The sequence below is a fragment of the Eptatretus burgeri genome, chromosome 12, assembly GCF_056783735.1.
Source record: "Eptatretus burgeri isolate ZD-2024b chromosome 12, Ebu_testis_v1, whole genome shotgun sequence".
NCBI lineage: Eukaryota > Metazoa > Chordata > Myxini > Myxiniformes > Myxinidae > Eptatretus > Eptatretus burgeri.
The window spans coordinates 100,231,695-100,251,437 of record NC_140972.1 but is presented as its reverse complement, the minus strand read 5'-3'; the positions used below and the strand labels follow the sequence as shown (position 1 = coordinate 100,251,437).

Sequence of the window (19,743 nt, the reverse complement as noted above, 5' to 3'; positions counted from 1 at the left end):
GCTTGATCTTGGGCCTTGCAACGGTGGGCAGGTCGTGACGCCTTCTCCCCACGGCCACTAGGACAGCCGCGCCTGATCTCGGGCCTTGCAACGGTGGGCAGGTCGTGATGCCTTCTCCCCACGACCACTAGGATAAGACTTCCACCCGACTGCCCCAAGTCTGTCTACGACGAATACTTGGAACACGACAGACTTGGATCAAGACCACGACGACCAAGACTTCCACAAGACTGCCCCAAGTCTCTGCTATCTGCGCCATTTCGAGGCGCTCCTCTTGCCCTTTTATTTCTCCTGCGCCCACCCCACCCCTCGCGGTGTGTGGGTGGGGGGAGGAACATTCCAGAGAAATTGGGGTGGGGCTGGTTTCCAACCGTCAAACTTGTTTACCGGAGGAGAAATTGGGGTGGGGCTGGTTTCCAACCGTCAAACTTGTTTACCGGAGGGGAAATTGGGGTGGGGCTGGTTTCCAACCGTCAAACTTGTTTACCGGAGGAGAAATTAGGGTGGGGCTGGTTTCCAACCGTCAAACTTGTTTACCGGAGGAGAAATTGGGGTGGGGCTGGTTTCGTTGCTCCTTTAGTGGCGTTGTGGTGTGGATGGCGTGGTTGTTGAGATGGCGTGGTTGTTCCAAAATAACGACAGGTAAAGAAAAATGGCTAACTCAAAGCGTCGCAGCCCGGATGAATCACACATATTCCCTCTAAACAACGGGTGTGGACTAACTACACATGAACTTATCGATATATCTAACCAGAGGACCTTTCTGGTGTATTGCAAATTTCCACAGCCGTAACAATATTGTTACGTTTGAGGGGGGAGGGGGTATGCATTCAAAGGGTAATTAGGATGTTTAATTAGGTATGCCATGCTGTTCGAGTTTACCAGGATCTCGATGTAATAAGTAGCAATTCAGTGGTGATAAGTTGTCTAGTAAATGTTCATTTCTTCAAGGGGGGAATGATAATTGTCACGTAATTAGATAGGGACACGGGATAGAGTAAGTGTGTCTGCGTAAACCCCATTTAGTAGTCCCTGGAGGCTGGCCGTGACGTCACAGGACAGTGCAGCGGATGGCTCCGCCCCGTGATCACGATTGGCAGAAGGCGACGGCGGTGGGCCAATAAACGGCTCGATTGGAAGTGACGAGGACGGGAGGAATAAAAAGGTTCTGTTCGGGGTCGAAAAGGAAGAGGAAGAAGATCGGGACAAAAAGATCGTGTTTTTTTGGTGTGGAGGCTGTTGCGCGGGAAGCGTACTTGTTGTTGTGCTGATTAGATCGTGTTCTTCATCGTGTCTTGGAGCCTTGCTGAGCCTCATGCCTCACCTTGGTTGGCTCTGGGGTTCTGCTGACTCGGAGTACGGGGTCGAACGGCGGGCGGACCTGCCTCCCTCTCCTGCTCGCAACTTGGCGCCAGAACTGGTTCCCTGGCGGCTGTGAGCGGACTTGGGCCAAGACCAGGAGGTCGACAGCACCACGGTTTCTCCTGCCCCCCTGACGAGAGCAAAGCCAGCTCGTCCGACGCCGATCCAGGGACAGTTGCGTCCACACCACAGTCCAGCCTGACCACCAGAAATAGCTACGGTGTGTGTGTGTGTGTGTGTGTGTGTGTGTGTGTGTGTGTGTGTGTGTGTGTGTGTGTGTGTGTGTGTGTGTGTGTACTTGGCGTCTTAGAGGGTTTGAGATCTGTATATTCATTGGAATTGTCTGTGTTTTCCCCACGCCCGATCCCACACCATCCCGTCGAATCGCCCCGGATCCCTCTTCTTGCCGAGTCTTGTTATTTCTGGTTAATAATAAAAACAAATAAACATCATCAACTCAGTGAAAAGTGACTCGTGCCACCCTTCCTCGTCCCGTTTGCGGTAGAGCGATTAGAACCGCCATGTTTGGGTTATAAATAAATAAACCGCCTCCATCGTTTTGGCTCATTCTACGTTGGTGGGACTGTTCAAGTCCCGTTGACGTCACATTGGTGTCAGGGTGTTGGATGTTCGAACCCCTCTAAATTATATTTGGTATCGGGAGAATATACCAAGATTAAAATCTCTCCACTAATTGGAACATAAAATTATTACAGAAAAGCGCGCGAGCGCGGGAAAATTTTGGCGGGATTTTTCAAATTTAAATTAATTGGCGGCAAACGGGACTTCTGCACCATGGTGGATGTGCAGATGTTTGAGGAGGAAGGCCACGTGTCTGGCAGTGAGTCGGGGGAAGAAGGGAGAGACGGGGGTAGGGTTGGAACCTCCCCCATTCCGAGCGTGGACCGTGCTTCATCGCCCGTAACGGAGCCGGCAGCGCCGGAAACCGGCACTATGACGATCTGGACAATGTTGGAACGTTTAATGAGTGCAATTACAGCACAGGGGGCAAAAATGACGGCACAGGGGGCACAAATGGCAGAAATGACGGCACAAATGGAAAATCAATTCGTGACACAGAGGGCAGAAATGACGGCACAGGGGGCACAAATGGAAAATCAATTCGTGACACAGAGGGCAAAAATGACGGCACAGGGGGCAGAGATGGCGGATCGATTGGGGGTAATGGGGGAACAGTTGGGTGCACGGATTGATTTAATGAGGGATGAATTGGGGGAAAAGATGGAGAAAATGAAAACTGAGATGCAGGAGTGTGTGGATGTTAAATTGGGAGAAATACAAAGCAAATTCGAGGATAGATTGGAGGAAACAAAGGTAGAAATTACATTGGAGGGGGAAAATATACGAAAAAAATTGGTAGATAAAATTGATGCAACGAACATTCGGGTTGATAAAGTGGATGAAAGCCTGGAACGTCATCGTGCCTGTGTGGATGCTCGTATGCAGCTGCAGGTTGAAGAGTGGGGAGAGCTGAGGAAGCAAGGGATGAATTTGGCGGAGGAGGTAAAAGGATTGGAGGGTCGTTTGGACGAACAAGATAAAATTATGAGCCAAGATGAAGTCTTGGATAAAGGCCTGGTAGAGCCGTCTTTTGTAATTAGAGTGTCCGGGTTGGTTGAGGAGTAGCTACAAACTCGCGACGGAGCCTTGGAGGAGGTTGTGCGGGCCCAGAAGATCCTGCGGGAAGAGGTGAATCGGTCCATTCAACGTTTGGAACAGGAGGCAAAATTGACCCATGAGACCCTCACCACAAAACATCTTTGGCCACAGTGGGCTCTGAAATTGGATACGCAGCCACAAGGATGTTTGATCCCTGGGCTGGATTCGGACAAGGGAGAAACTGAGAAGCGGGCCACCGTAAAAGTGATCCCCCTGGTAAATTTCGACGGGCCAGGGAGCGTTGAAGCTTTTCTGACGCAATTTGAGTGCATTTCCCGACTAAACGGGTGGAATGAGCGGGAACGTACAGGGAATTTGGTGGCAACGTTGCGGGGACCAGCCGCAGATGTGTTAAACGTGATCGCGGAGGGGATGTTGACCAGCTCCCACATTTGCGAGGCGTTGAGCCGTCGGTTTGGGTTCGCGGCAAACTGTGATCTGGTGCGGGCCCAGCTCCAGCACCGCAGATTAAAGCCGGGTGAGACAGTGCAGGAGCTGGCACAGGACATTTACCAATCAGTCAGGATCGCGTATCGGGACCTTACAGTGGAGGCGTGGGACAGACTGGCACTAGAGAAATTTTTAGCTGCTCTTGCGGACCCTGAGGTCCGAGCGCTAGTGGAGCTACAGGATCCACCCACCGTTCACCGAGCGGCTGAGTGCGCAGCCAGGCTGGCCTCGTGGAGGCGGCCGGGTCGGGTGCCCGAGAGGCCATCGGTGACGGTCCGACAGGCAGAGATCCAGGATCAAGGAGAGGGGCTGGGAGAAATTGGCATTACCCAAATGTTTCAGGAAATTTGCCAGAAACTGTCGAGTTTGATAAAGGGTAATCCGGTAGTTAGTGCGCCAAAGCGGCGGGGTCCAGCCCAGCCAATAGAGCAATTCGATTATGGCCGAGGGGGTCCGGAACCGGAAGAGACATTACACCGATACCCACGGGGGCCTTTTATGGGGAGTTGTTTCCGGTGCGGGCGAAGAGGACACATGCAACGATATTGCTGGTACCCGGCGATGGAGGGACCCTCCAATAGACTTTTAGACTCGGAGAGGGTCAATCCTCCTGCTGAACCGCCAGGTCTATCCGAGATGCCTTTTCATAGGTCGGGTCCGAAGATCACTGTCGGGGGTCGGGGAGACTAGATTGGGCTGAGCATATACGGCCATGCTCGGCTGCTGAGATTGTGGCGAAGTGCCCTCCTTTGGTGGAAAAAAATGAATTGTGGGAAAATTGGCATGGGTTTGTAAGCTCTGCTGGGTTTTAGAGTGACAATCGGGACAGTGGGTAATTGGTAACAAAGCGGGCACGAGTGGCTGTCCAATGGCTGGTGCGTGAATCGGGTGAGAAGTGGTGTGTGAGTTGTTTTAAGTTAAGAAGTGAAATGTATAGTGCACACATTGATTTTTTATTGGACATGGTGTGGTAACAAGGAAGGTCATGGTCGGGGAAGTGTTAGAAATGCAGGTGTCACATGTAAGGCCGATGGGGTGGTGGAGTCATGTGGGTTTTGTGGGTGGGGATGATGTGCTTGTCCACAGGGATTGCTGAAGCTCACGGTGAGCATGAATTGCGACCCCCTTCAAGGAGATTCACCACCTGGTGGCTAATGGTGACAGTGTCTGGAGGCAACTGGGAGAGGGTCTGGTTGGGCGACCAAGGCGGGTAGGACCTTGGCGACCCAGGAAGGCCAGAGGAGCCAGTGAGACCCCTTCCAGAGTGTTGTACGGGATTAGAGCTGATGGCTACCAGGGGGGAGGGAATCAAAGGGAGCGGGGCGGAGAAACGTCCGGGTTGGACTAAAGCTTACCTGTGGGCATGGTTGCACCTGAGATGCCCCCATCATCTTGTGGTAACCCACCCCACGGCCACGACGGGATTCAGCCTGCATGATTAAAATGAGGACCATTACCTAGAAATGTGATGATGACCATGGTGTGAGTGTTGTGAAGATGTTGTGAAGTCCCACTCGATCCCGCACAACTTGACATGTGCAGCAAGGGCATGATGTCCGCATAATTTTGGGGCAAGCAAATTTGAAAATTGGCTCCCCAGGTAACGCTGGGTCTATTAGCATCCACTGGGGGAGGCAGTCAAGTGTAAATATCCTGTGAATAGTGTCGTTAAGGCTTAGAGTAGGAATGTAAAGTATAAGTGTTGTGTTTTTGTGGAACCTTTTGTTTCCCCTCCCCAGATCACTGGAAGAGCGTTGGGCAAGAGCGATGATCCAGAAGATGGTGTGCAACTTAGCTCAGTGCTCTCATGTGATAAAATAAAATAAAATAAAAATTAAAAAAAACGAATGATTGTTTAGGCGAGGATAAGGCCATAAGGGGGTAGTACATTAAGCAGGATAGGTAAGTTAGCTGCGACTCACTGCCCATTGCCCCTCCTACTTTATTTCGTTAGGTTAATTAGGTGTGAGTCAGTAAGTGTTAAGGCTGGTACGGTAGCGCCTGTGATATACCTTGCAGGAGCTGCGGTACCAGAGGAGGGGGCAGTGTTACATTTGAGGGGGGGGTATGCATTCAAAGGGTAATTAGGATGTTTAATTAGGTATGCCATGCTGTTCGAGTTTACCAGGATCTCGATGTAATAAGTAGCAATTCAGTGGTGATAAGTTGTCTAGTAAATGTTCATTTCTTCAAGGGGGGAATGATAATTGTCACGTAATTAGATAGGGACACGGGATAGGGTAAGTGTGTCTGCGTAAACCCCTTTTAGTAGTCCCTGGAGGCTGGCCGTGACGTCACAGGACAGTGCAGCGGATGGCTCCGCCCCGTGATCACGATTGGCAGAAGGCGACGGCGGTGGGCCAATAAACGGCTCGATTGGAAGTGACGAGGACAAGAGGATAAAAAGGTTCTGTTCGGGGTCGAAAAGGAAGAGGAAGAAGATCGGGACAAAAAGATCGTGTTTTTTTGGTGTGGAGGCTGTTGCGCGGGAAGCATACTTGTTGTTGTGCTGATTCGATCGTGTTCTTCATCGTGTCTTGGAGCCTTGCTGAGCCTCGTGCCTCACCTTGGTTGGCTCTGGGGTTCTGCTGACTCGGAGTACGGGGTCGAACGGCAGGCGGACCTGCCTCCCTCTCCTGCTCGCAATTTGGCGCCAGAACTGGTTCCCTGGCGGCTGTGAGCGGACTTGGGCCAGGACCAGGAGGTCGACAGCACCACGGTTTATCCTGCCCCCCCCCCCGACGAGAGCAAGGCCAGCTCGTCCGACACTGATCCAGGGACAGTTGCGTCCACACCACGGTCCAGCCTGACCACCAGAAATAGCAACGTTTTGTGTGTGTGTGTGTGTGTGTGTGTGTGTGTGAGTGTGTGTGTGTGTGTGTGTGTGTGTGTGTGTGTGTGTGTGTGTGTGTGTACTTGGCGCCTTAGAGGGTTTGAGATCTGTATATTCATTGGAATTGTCTGTGTTTTCCCCACGCCCAATCCCACACCATCCCGTCGAATCGCCCCGGATCCCTCTTCTTGCCGAGTCTTGTTATTTCTGGTTAATAATAAAAACAAATAAACATCATCAACTCAGTGAAAAGTGACTCGTGCCACCCTTCCTCGTCCCGTTTGCGGTAGAGCGATTAGAACCGCCATGTTTGGGTTATAAATAAATAAACCGCCTCCATCGTTTCGGCTCATTCTACGTTGGCGGGACTGTTCAAGTCCCGTGGACGTCACAATATGTTTGCTTGAGACAACTTGTGATAAGTCTGCATGAAGCATTGAGGGCTGAGTCCAGCTTCTTGGCATGGGTGGATCTTTTCCACACTGGCCATGCATACTCAGCAGTAGAATAGCAGAGGGCTAAGGCAGTGGAACGTGGGGTCTGTGGGCGAGCACCCCATCGTGTGTTTGTGAGCTTACGAACAAAATTGTTGCGTGCGCTCACGTTCACCTTTGTCTTCTCAATATGGGTCTTGAAGGTAAGACATCGGTCAAGGGTTAAACCAAGGTAAACTGGATGCTGATAGTGCTCCATTGTTGTTCCAGACCAGTTCACCTGAAGTTGTCTCTTGGCTTCTCGGTTTCTCACGTGGAAGGTACACACCTGTGTCTTAGATAGATTTGCACAGAGGTGGTTCTCATAATATGGTGTAAGTTGATTGAAAGCATCGGTCAACCTTTCCTCTACCACTGAAAAATCTGTACCTTGGGCGGCAACACCCAAGATACTGATTTTGATGAAATGGTGCTGGAAGCGCTCTTCACCAGAAAGACTTAACATTCACCGGAATAGCATGGTGAACAAAGTATACCTGTGACTGGTTCCAAGTAGCATAAATGGAATAGTGGTAAGTAAATATGGATGACATAACCAGAATTGAAAGACATTTTTACTTTTGCTTACAAAGTGAAGTGATGATGGGCAAAGCAGTGAGAGAGGAGATATGGAAGGAAAACAGATGCAGTCACCCACCTAACATTTATATAGATGCAGTCGACAGTACTTGTGACAATATACTGAGCAGTATCCAGTCTACTTATGACAATCAAACAATTTCAGAGTTGCCAGAAATAAGAAGCAGAGTAAGCAAGTCCCGATTCACCCGAAAGCCAACACAATCACTACCGAATAATCTTCCCAAGAATACCTGGAGTGGACTGAGATTGCAGTAATAATCCTGGATGATTTTAGGTGGCAAGTCCTGGAGTACATCCTCCTTCATGCGTCGCAACAGGAAAGGCAGCACTTGCCGGTGTAATGCCTCCATGGCCAATACCCCTTGAAACAAGCAAAAAAAAATGTAGAAAGTGAGAGCAAGTGATTTATACTTGCACATCGACACAAAATAACCCGTGCACAGACAGAAGCAGTGGGATTTATCGAAGATACGTCTGTGACAATGGAAAGTGCAAACCTTGTTGGAGCTGTCCCACAAATTCAGAAAATAACTAGAACAGCACTCAATGGAGCACATACCTCTGCCAGGCTGAACAGTTTACGGTTTGTATCCCATTCACAGAACGGATCTGTAACCGGACATGAACCAAAATCTACTTGGCTGGTTCTCGTCACTGAACCAAGTCATCCACCAATTGTGATAACTCGTCAACAATGTTTTGAAACTTCATGCAATATGTACATTGTTATTGGCCCCATCTCTGGATGGTTAAGAGTCATTAAAAAATGGGGGCAATACCCAAAAGTTCCCAAGGACGTGTGTGTGTGCGTGTGATGTTTTTTGTGGAGCTCTGCGAGTGTTCTGATGTGGAATGTGATACACCAAAATGATCATGACCTCCTGAGTGGATTAGGTTAATTAACCCCCCCAAAAAATCCGTTAGAATTCCCATATTTTTAAATGCACTCCATGTTAAGGAACTGTAAACAAAGCAGCTTAATTTGTCCTTTTACACGGCATGGCATTCAAATTTAAAAATAAATAACAAAAACAATGACAGCATTGCAACAAAGCATATATTAATTAATGTGAATAATATTTACAACAATAATAAGAACAGTAGTATCATATGGCAATAATAATAATAATAATAATAATAATAATAATAATAATAATAATAACGAACACATATAATCCCTGCATTGGCCTGCATGCACATCAGGGCTTGGTGAAAGGGCAAGCTAATGCTCAAGCAGTACACAGCAGGCGGGTATGTAACAAGGCTGGGAAGACCAATGAAAATTTGGTCCATCGGACCAACGGGCCCACTAGTTTAAGTAAAAGGGTTGACTTGCGATGACACAAGTCATCAGTTTGGGGTTTGCAAAAGGAGAGGGAGAAGAAAAAATATTTAACCACCATTTACTGCAATATTCAATAATGTTTCAAATATGTTATTGAAATGTGAAAATCTTGTTGAAATGCAAATGTTCAGACAAAACCCATTAATTTTGTAGATTAAAGAACTGTCTACATACGAGGTACGAAATAATGAAGGTAATTTTTAACTGGTTCAGACTGAAAACCCAGACATACCAAGTATCACTTCGGTTCCGGGTTTTGAGGCAATGGCTGGCTCTCTCAGGGGTCTCTGCCCACTTTCTCAAAGAACTTTCCGGTCGTTATTTGTCACGTTTTGAATGTTTATTTTCTTACCTACATGTTTACTGTGTGTTCCTAGTTCGGTTTTGTTTAAAAATTGGGCTATTTTGTGAGTTTTCTTCGATCTTGTCTTACTGAGTTTCCTTGACACCTTCCCGTCTTTCCCGTCTCGGTGTACGATCGTATTTATTTGTACTTTCCCTATATTACCATCGGTTCCTATTTTCTCCACTTTTCCGACCCCCCCCCCCAATCTATCCCTCCTAACTGCACCCTCTGCTTCTTGTCCTCATATGTGGTGACTGCAATTGCTATCATGCCAAATGGCTGGGAGTGGGTACCTCTCTCTCACCTGCTATGGCACTCCAGCAAGACGTCTGTGACTCATTCAGACTGACACAATCTGTCAACTTCCCGACCTGGATCTCAACCAACGGTACCCCATCTCTTCTGGATCTAATTTTGCCCAACTTCCCTGAAAATATCTGCTGTTCTTCCTCCGCTACAATCGGTTCATCTGACCACGTGCTTGTCAAAGTAGACATCTCTCTGGCTGTTATTAGAGAACCACGTTAGCACCGTAGAGTCTGGCATTTTACTCAGGCCAGCTGGCAGGGACTTCAAGTAGCCAACAAACTTCTAGACTGGTCTCGCATCTCTACTTTCTCTGACATAAACTCGTCCTGGGAATTCTCGTTTCCTCTGCCCACTTGACGCTGTGGAAACCAAGGCATTTAGGATCATTGGTATCTCCCACGGTGAGGCTGAGTCTTTGGGTCTCTCACTCTCTCACCACAGGCAGGTCGGTGGTCTTTCTGTCTTCTAACGTCTCCTCTCCAGTCTCGCCCCCCTTGCTCTGTCTGCGATATGTCCCCCCCCCCCATATTTCCGCAGGGCGCTCAAGGTCCACCAGCAACCCCCTTCTGGTGAAACTACCAAAATCAAGAATCATTGCTCAACTTCACTCTTTCATTCCTCTTTTTTTCCTGTCTTTGGAATAAACTCCCACACTCTCTTCAATCCCACTCTTCCCTCCAGGTCTTCAAAACAGCTGTTCACCACCACCTCTCACCTTACCCCATCCAAAACCACGATCTTTTCTGGCCCTGTTAATCCACCCCAAACCCACCTCCTTCAAATTCCCTGCCTTCCTTCCTGAAAGTCCCTGTTGTGTAAGGTCCTGAAAGTCCCTGTGTTGTCCATCTTGTTTACCCCGTGTTTCCAGCCCCATCCCTCTCCCTTCCACGGATCTCCTGTTCCCCACTGTTTTGTCCTTCCCCCTCCACCCCTCTTGTCTCCTGCCCCCCTTGTTGAGTTGTGTGTTCTCACACGAGCCTCGACAATGTATAAAACAACAAAAAAAATTTTTTGCGAATTTCCACTTTTTTTGTTGATATTCAAAGTTCATCAATATAAAAATGAAACAACGGATGCAGGTCCACGATTTAAGGGACATCACCACAGGATAAGCACAAGGAAACAACACACTCTCGTCTCATGCTCTTTCGTGAAAGCCTTCAAGTTTACAGCCCATCGCCACACGGTATCCCGCACACAGGGATACACGGGGAGGTTTTAATTATTAAAGTGCGTACAATTTATGCACCTGCATGTTTTTCCCAACTGTTCCATTCCAAGCATTGAACAGTTTTTGGAGCATTGAACAAGTTGTTCCAAAAATAAAATATGGACACAGTGGATGCATGGCAAGCACTTCCAAGAAAACAAAACCCTTGCAACAATAGCTGGTGAGACAAAGGTTCACAGTCATCATTCCAGTGAAGAGGTACTATCTGATATATAATATGTACGTATGCGCGTGCGCGCGTGTACGCGCACGCACGCACGCACGCACGCACGCACGCACACACACACACACACACACACACACACACACACACACACACACACACACACACGCACACACAAGCACACGCACACACAAGCACACGCACGCACGCACGCACACACACACACACACACACACCTTTCTTCCCACATGCAGCTTACTTCCACAAGCAATATGTGGATGTAATAACACACTTTGCAGTTACTTGACCATTTTATGTTGCAGGATTCCAGCCATGAACACTATTTTCCACTTGTGCAGCTTGTTGAACATACCAGCTTCTTGCTCGCGTGATGAGCTCTTGGCATCCCGGCTGGCGAGGATCGGTTTTCCATAGCGCATGGCAAACTGATGCTCTGTGCCCAGGAAGCCTGGCATGAGGAAGTCAAACAGAGACCAGAGCTCCAGTACATTGTTCTACAGGTTTGTAAAAGAAACAGGGAGGTGGAAGATGTGAGCACCATACAAGTGGAAACGTAGTGAGGTTAACGTCATTCGAAAAGTGAAAGCCAGTGGTGGAACAACCTGTATCGGTGTCCCTGAGAGGATGAGCCGATGGTTTGCCGTCACTTGTTTCACAGCTTTAGAGAGCTTAGTTTTTCCATTTTTGATGATGTGTCCTTCATCCAAAATGCAATAATTCCAGCGAATATTTCTACAACAGACAGAAGAACACAAAGTTAAATTCTACATAAACAAGTCCTACATTTAAATTGTTGGTTTAACGTTTTTTTCGTTTCATGGTTCACAAAAAATATTTCGACAGGAAAAAAAGACTATTATTCAGAAAAAAAACATGAACACAATGACCCCTCATGAACACAAACATCACAAGGTTTGTGATATCTGATTTCCCCGAATCAACATTCATTCTGCGAATAAAACTAAACGGAAATAATTTTTTGGTTTAAAATATATTCTTGTTCTGATGAGCAAATAGCAACCCCTCATCAAAAGTTGGATTACTTGGCTTTAAAGCACAGTCTTGCCATAAAGCTGTAATTGTCCAGGTATCCTGCATACTAATCGTCAGGTCAGGCCAGATGGGATCTGTGACTTGCCACAGGTACCATGTAAACCTGAACTAACCCTTTCAAGGTCGGGTTGTCGGCGACTAAACCGTCTCCCCCACCAAGTTTCCTGGTGAGGAGGGTGCATGGATATGAGCACCAAGCAGGATTAAAAACAAAATCTGTCAAAGGGCGGAGGAGCTCCTTGTGAGCCAAAGGCAATCCATATCTGGTGCCCAACTGCATCGGCAGACATCCTCCTGCAATGGGTTACCTTTCTCTCGGAGGTTGGGGGCAGGATTTGCACTCCGGCCAACGTAAAACACTTCATTGCGCAAAACACATAAAAACCCATTCTTTTGAGACCCCCATTCTTTGATGATAGGAGAAAAGGCATTGGGTAACACTTACTGGGTCAGACTGCAGCGGTGTGTGGCAGGGTGGTGCTGAGGTGTCGTCCACCAAACGGCGGTGTTCTCAGGGCAACCTGAGGCAGTCCCTTTGGGTGGGTGCCTGGAATGTCCTATCCCTAAGACAGGATGATGAGCTGTCTCTGGCTATGATCTGAGCTCCAGCATTTGAACATCGGTATTGTAGCACTCTCTGAGGTTTGGAGATTGGATAGTGGTGAGATCATGGCGGGTGGTTAAATCTACCATTGGTCTGGTCACTCTGGTGGTTACCATGCCCAAGGAGTTGATGTAGCTGTGTCCAACAAGCTGACTCCAATAATAATTGAGGTAACACCGGTCAGGGAGCGTATTATGAGACGAAGGATTTGTCACTCCTTGGGTGTCATTTCCCGAGTCTCTATATACGCCAACTGAGGCAAGTAATCCCACAGAGAAAGAAGCCTTCCATTCCACGCTCGAGTCTATGGTTGATCAGTGCCCCAGGCGAGTTACTCTTCTAGTCTCGGGGGATTTCAATGCATCAACTGGTACTGACAGGGATGGTGATGAGACGTGTTAGTCCCTATAAGTCTGGAGCTATGAACCAGAAGAGCACGAAATTCCTTGACTTTGGAAGAAGTCATTGACTTAGGGTGGCTGGTTCATGGTTTCACTGCCCACAGGCTCATCACTGGACTTGGTATTCCAATGCTGGTAGAGTGGCAAAGGGGAATGATCATGTGCTAATTGATGGTCGCTGGAGGATAATCCAGAACTGCAGGGTCTACCGAGCAACACGCTTTATCCTCTGATCCTAATAGTACATGGATCTTGAGTTCCTTTGATAATGAGCAAAGGTGGGGAGGGTGAGATCATGGAATGATATCTGGCAATGTTGAGACATGGAAGCTGCTGAGGCTGAAGTTTTGCGGTTCGGGGAAAACATCACTCAAAGCCTTTTTGCAGCGGCCAGTCGGAGGTCACATTGAATTCAAAGGGTTGGAGAACAATTTACGATCAGAAGGTGATAAGAATTCGAGCAGATATCTGGACATTATCTACACATCTGGACACTGGACACATTCCATTGAAGCTGGACTACAGCTTCCAGCCAGAATTTCAGATGCCAATATATAATTATTTATCAATGACAATCCCTTAATATTAATATGCAAAATAGAATAATAGATAATTCTATTCTACTGAATAAAGATGACAGATTATTTGGAAGGCCAATCTGTTTTGAGGAAGAGTGGTGTTTTACTTGGCAGATTAGTAACCTTCCAATAGAGTAAAGAGATATAAGGTCATTTAAAATGCAAACAATATGTGTGTATATATGTATATATGTAAATTACACACACACACACACACACACACACACACACACACACACACACACACACACACACACACACACACACACACACACACACACACACACACACACACACACACACACGAGATGCATGTTCGAGCACATAGATGTAATTACCATGTTGTATTTGAATTAATTTCCCATTAAAGGGTTATAACAACACATTATGCTCTGATAAAAAAAACTTTAAGTTTCAAGTTAATTATCAATCAAGCTTAATTGGCTACATTTTCCCTTTGTCATCACACTTCAACCCATTATGCTAATTTTGGAGAAATTTGCATCGACAGAACCAAATGTTTTTTTTTTGTTTCCAAGAATGATGTTGATGGAAGAGCAAGGTGGGTCTGACAGTGGGACAAATATCAAGGGAATGAACAGACAAGAAAAGAGGAAGGGAGAGAGGAGGAAACACAAAATAGCAAGCATGATAGTTGGATTAGGAAAGGTTAGTGGGGGTAATACATGTTGGGGTCCTCGCATCACATTTCTGTCCTCGATTATGTGGAATCTTAAATTGACAACATTTTAGAACCTACAAGCCTATTAGTTTCCAATTATAAGCAAGGTCTTGGAATCTATCACTGCAGATGAGATTAAATCCTTACTTTTCTCCAATGGCCTGAGATCAGATCAGTTCAGTTTCAGACCTGGTCACTCTCCCCTGGACATGCTGCTTCTACTCTCCCAACAATGGATGGAAGCCGTGAATCTTAGAAATGAGATCAGAGCCGTCTCTCTGGACACATCTCGAGCATTTGATCCTTCGTCGTGCAAGGTCTTTTCCATGGCCAATCTGAACTTGGAAACAATGGAAACCAAGGCCTTCAAAATCATTGGAATCTCCCGCAAAGAAGCCAAATCTCTGGACTTGGTACTCTCACATCACAGACAGGTCAGCGGTCTCTGTGGTCTACCACCTCCTTTCTTGTCATACACCCTCTGCTTTTTCCTCGCTCTGCCTCCCTCATGTCCGCCCCCCACCCAAATGCAAGGTCCCCCAGGTTTCTGCAAGATCGGAGGTCGTTAGAATTGGCTTACCATCTCCGATCTGCTAGTAACCTATTTTTGTAAAACTCCCAAAATCAAAGTTCACTGCTCACCTCCACTCATTTGTTCCTCTTTTCCTCATTCCTCAAAAAATCAATTTTTGTACCCTCATTCATCCTCCCCAAGCTCAACACTTTCTTTCCAGGTTGTTGCATTTTGTCCCCTCTCCCTTTGCCTCTTTTTCCTTTTTGTTTAATCCCTGTTCTCTTCTTGCCATGTTTGAGTTGAGCTTGTGTCCAGTTTGTTTACCCCCCCCCCCATGTCCTCCTCTGATTATCCTTAATCTCATTCTTCCTCATACCCATTGTTCCTTCAGGTGTCCCTCTCCCATGCTGGAAGGTGTGTTTCCTCCCTTTCCACTGTTATTTTTGTTCTGTTATAATCTGCATTCCAGCTCCTCAATGAGCCTCAACATTGCATACAAATAAAACCAACCTCCGAGAAGTTGTTTCATTTACACAGGTGTCACACTTAAGAGGTGGTGCCTGAAATAAATCATTTGAACAAACTTGATACCAAGTTAGATGGTTTTGTGTTACCAGCCTTTGAAATGAATATACCAGTGCTCAATCCAGCAGCTACATACCATGAGGATTCTCATTTACAAGTTTAATCAGAAAAATTTTAAAAAAATCAATGAACACAAAGAATCCTCTTACAACTTCCAAATATGTAAAAGGATTCGGTGAATTCAGAAAGCACACAAACTCACTTGAAGAAGTCGATATCATTTCTCACCACGTCATAAGAAGCGACCACCAGGTTGTGTTTCTTGATGAAACGTTGTAGCCTGGAGAGCAGTAGGAGGCACTGAGTGTAACATAAAAAAAACAGTTCTATTTTAGAAACTATTCCATTGCTGTTTTCACCAACAACTATCCACACCCAACATACAATGAGGCCTGTAACAATTCTACAAAACAAAATGGATCATTCAAACAAGGAGAAAAAGACATAAAATGTCATAGCCCCCGTGGTTTTAGTAATTTTATTGTACGGAGTTAAAGGGCTCATCCGTATTTACAAGATTTGTGTGCATGCGCAACTGACTTGAGTGGTCATGTGACATGAAAGATTGCATACGATTGGGTTATTCTGTCATGAATATTAATGATGTGGGTCATGTCGTTATGTGTGAGCGAGTTGGTCACATGACATGTATGATGTTTCCGATTGGGAATGCAAATTTTGCACAGAATGGATTCAATGTTCATATATTTTGGGGGAGACATACTGAATTACATAAACAGGATAACATTTCATCAATATGTGTACACATCAACAAAATGGCCACCACTCAGCGATCTTAGATGAGATTGCGAAAAACAATGAATTGCAATGGGCACCAGTCGGCCATCTTTGACAAGATTGCAAAACGAAATCTTCCGGATATGTACCCTCTCATGTTTTGTCCTTGTGCCAAGTTTGAACCAAAATCGGACGATGCATGTCCAAGAAATGGTTGGGGACGCGTTAAAGTAACAAAATAGCTCCCAGTCGGCCATCCTGGATCTGATGTCAAAAATAAAATGACGTGCATATGTAAGCAATCGTTCATTATCTGTGTGCCAAGTTTGAACATCATCAGTAAATGCACGTCCGAGAAATGGTTGAGGACGTGTTCAACATCGGGTGTTTTTAACAATTAAAATGGCCGACAGTCTACTAGTTGGTCATATTAGATCATATCGCAAAAGCAAGGGATAGTGCACGTCTATGCCATCATGTACTGTGCTTGTGCCGATTTTGAACAAAATCAGTCTATAGATGGCTGAGATATGGCTACGGAACGATGCACGGACGGACGAGACTCGATCCATAAACGCCCGTTTCAGACCAAGTCCAATGGGGGTAATAACATTGTCGGCAAACTAAACATGAACAGAAAATCTTAACCAAACCAATGGAGGTCACATTCACCACATTCAGAAGACGCGCACACGCGCACACACGCACGCACGCGCGCGCGCACGCACACACGCGCACACACGCACGCACGCGCGCGCGCACGCACACACACTCACTATCTCTTCCTTCCCAACACCCACCCACCCCCCATTTATCCACCCTCCCACTCCTCACCGAGCTCTCTCTGCTGGTGGTCCAGTGTAGTGTAGGGGATGCAGGTATTCTGGTGAGCAGAACTTCTGCACCTCATCAACCCAGTGGCCGGTGAGGGTTGGAGGGCACACAACAAGTGAGGGTAGTGGAGCACATTCAACAGAATGGGACAACTTGTGCTCCTCAGTCCTGTGACATCAGAATAATAAGAACAGGAACTTATGTATCTGTTTAATGAAATGCACCTAAAGGCAAATGACGAGGCCTTTTAAAAACCAGGATTTAAATTACTGCCTTTCCAGATTCGATAAGGAAGCAGGAGGGCAAAGTAAATAAGACACCTGAGGTATGGGAGGAAACATCTCAATTCTTGTTTGGAAAACTTCCCTTCTCTTTGTGACAGGTAAAATATTTATTGTGAGACAACTTATGAGAAATACAAAGATGAAGGGTAAGTCTCCTCCTGCAGCCTCCCCCAGCTTACCCTTGGTGTTCACCCGTGATTTACCCTTATTCTGTGAAACAATGATGGCCAGATATTTTTCGGACCGCCATATGACCCTGACCATCACCATTTAGGGGCAGGTCAGGTCAGGTTTAGGAGCATGCACCGGAGGAGCGCGTCGCTGCGTCCACTTTCCACCGGTACTCCAGGGGCCTCTGTCTGGCCATCCCCCAAGCAGATGCCGGTCACATCCCCAATCTCCTTGAGATGCTGATCAACCTGCTGCAACCTCGAGGCACGTGGTTGGCCCATTGCCTCCTCCACTCATGAGGCTCCTGTGCTGAGAGAACCTGGTGAGCAGCATCAGCATCAGGAAAATGAACCACATGGCCCTACAGCCGCAGATGATGCTCACAGACTATGCAGGTAACAAATCTCATTTGAATCTCTCTCAGCAACCACTCGTTGGATACAAAGTCCGACCAGCGATAGCCAAGGTTTCTCCGAAGAGACGTAGAACCAAAGGAATTGCATCTCCATCTCAGATCCCTAGTCAAAGCCCGTCTCACATCCGGAAAACAAGACTGGAGGCACCAACAACCTGAAGACTTGGACTTTAGTGCTATTTCACGGGTACCGACAGCGGCACACCCCATGATACAGTAAATCCATGACTCCTCAGGCACAACCCAGACGTCTTTTGACTTCCGTTTCAGTCAGCAGAGACATGAATATCACTGCCAAGGTAAGTTAATTTTGAACGAGGAAGGTAAGTGAAAATAAGTAAACTTTGACCCAGGAAACCCGTAATCCCAGCGGCTCCGACTCCTCATTCAGCACCTCGAGGGCTCCCAAAAGGATATCTCAAGTCTCCGCAAAGATTACTGCATCATCTGCGAAATCAAGAGCAGAGATCTTGACATTCCCAAACCATGCACCACAGCTTGATCTCTCCAACAACCTCCCCAGAATCCAGTCCATCCAAGCGCTGAAAAGTGTAGGGGCCAGTAAACACCCCTGACAAACTAGAGTAACAACTGGAAATAAGTCAGAGATGGTACCACCACATCTCACAGCACTCTCAGTACCAGAATATAGTTCAGACATCAGAGCGATCAGTTTTGGTGGCACCCTATGAAGACCAACAATCCTCCAGAGGGCATCCCGATTCATTGAATCAAACACTTTACAGAAATCAACATAAGCTGCAAGCAAAGCAGCCCCTGCTGAAACTCTTGTCTGCGTTCAGTGAGAACCCGAAGATCGAGGATACGGTCAATCGTTGACCTCTTTGGTGTGAAGCCTGACTGCTCTGGCCGCTGGAACTCAAGCAGATGGTGGCGAACCCTATCGAGAATTATCCGAGCAAAGACCTTGCCCGGCACTGAGAGCAGCGTCACCTCTCAGTAGTTGTTGCAGTCCTGGAAATCACCCTTCCCTCTCCAGAGAGGGACAACAAGGCCCCTCTTGCACTCAGTTGGGATGATGCCTGTGTTCCAGGCAGAGCACAGAACAGAACACAAGGACACGAGTACAGCATTTCCGCCAGACTTGAAAACTTCAGCAAGGATGCCACAGATCACAGGAGCTTTCCTCATTTCAACCGGTTCACTGCAGCCTGCGATTCCACAAATGAAGGTGGACCTCAGTTGATTGGAGGGTCAGCAATAGGGATAGTAACACCCCTGACATCCAACTCAACAGCTGGTGGGTCAGCCTGGCATAGCCGCTCAAAGTAAGCAGCCCAGCGGGCCTTCACTTCGAACTCCTCTGTGAAGAGCCCACCACCCTCCGCTCTAATTGTAGTACACCAAGGGATGGGCTTGGAGGAACATAGGTGATGCTCTACACCCTTACAGATTCCTCACACTTAGCCCTCCTTGTCCGCCCTCAGTACACGTACAGTTTTCGCCTCAACTCCCTGAAAAGCTCAGCTCTGCCATTAAGCTTGGCTCTGCTACTCTGGTCAATGGTATCCATTGCCCTTTGAGAGAAAAAAATTCATTTTCTCACTCCAGTGAGTTTCAAGAAATCTACTGGCAACATCAAAGATGGTGGTCTTGAAGGCACCCCACAACTTTTTAGGATTTCCCCAAAGCACTCAATTCCCCCAAATCCCCACTCAGCCTGTTCACAAACTCCTCAGCTGCCCTCTCATCCTTGAACTTGCCAACATCCAGCCAAGGCTGGGATGGTACCATTCTCCTGGATTTAAGCTGGAACTTCAGAGTTGCTTCAACAAGCCGGTGGTCATTATTGAGGAACTGAGCACTCCAGTCGACCCTGCAGTTCTGGATCATCCTCCAGCGACCGTCAATGAGCACATGGCCAATCAACAATCACCTTTGCACATCACCAGCATTGGAATACCAAGTCCAGCGATGAGCCTGTGGGCGCTGAAACCATGAACTAGCCACCCCAAGTCCATAACTTCTTGCAAAGTCAAGGAACTTAGTGCTATTCTGGTTCACAGTCCCACATCCATGGGGACAAACACATGTCTCATAACCATCC

General features: G+C 47.1%; 1 protein-coding gene across 1 annotated transcript in view; it reads right to left on the bottom strand.

Annotated features, from left to right (window-relative positions):
• The window catches only part of BTAF1 (B-TFIID TATA-box binding protein associated factor 1), a 242,387-nt gene that overhangs the window by 31,444 nt on the left and 191,200 nt on the right, over positions 1 to 19,743 (bottom strand). Inside the window, exons 25-29 of the mRNA XM_085849152.1 lie at positions 16,806 to 16,973; positions 15,436 to 15,513; positions 11,419 to 11,548; positions 11,169 to 11,310; positions 7,632 to 7,762 (exon numbers count right to left, since the gene is read on the bottom strand). Of these exons, the coding sequence (XP_085705278.1) occupies positions 7,632 to 7,762; positions 11,169 to 11,310; positions 11,419 to 11,548; positions 15,436 to 15,513; positions 16,806 to 16,973 (649 nt within the window). The remainder of the gene's footprint in view (positions 1 to 7,631; positions 7,763 to 11,168; positions 11,311 to 11,418; positions 11,549 to 15,435; positions 15,514 to 16,805; positions 16,974 to 19,743) is intronic.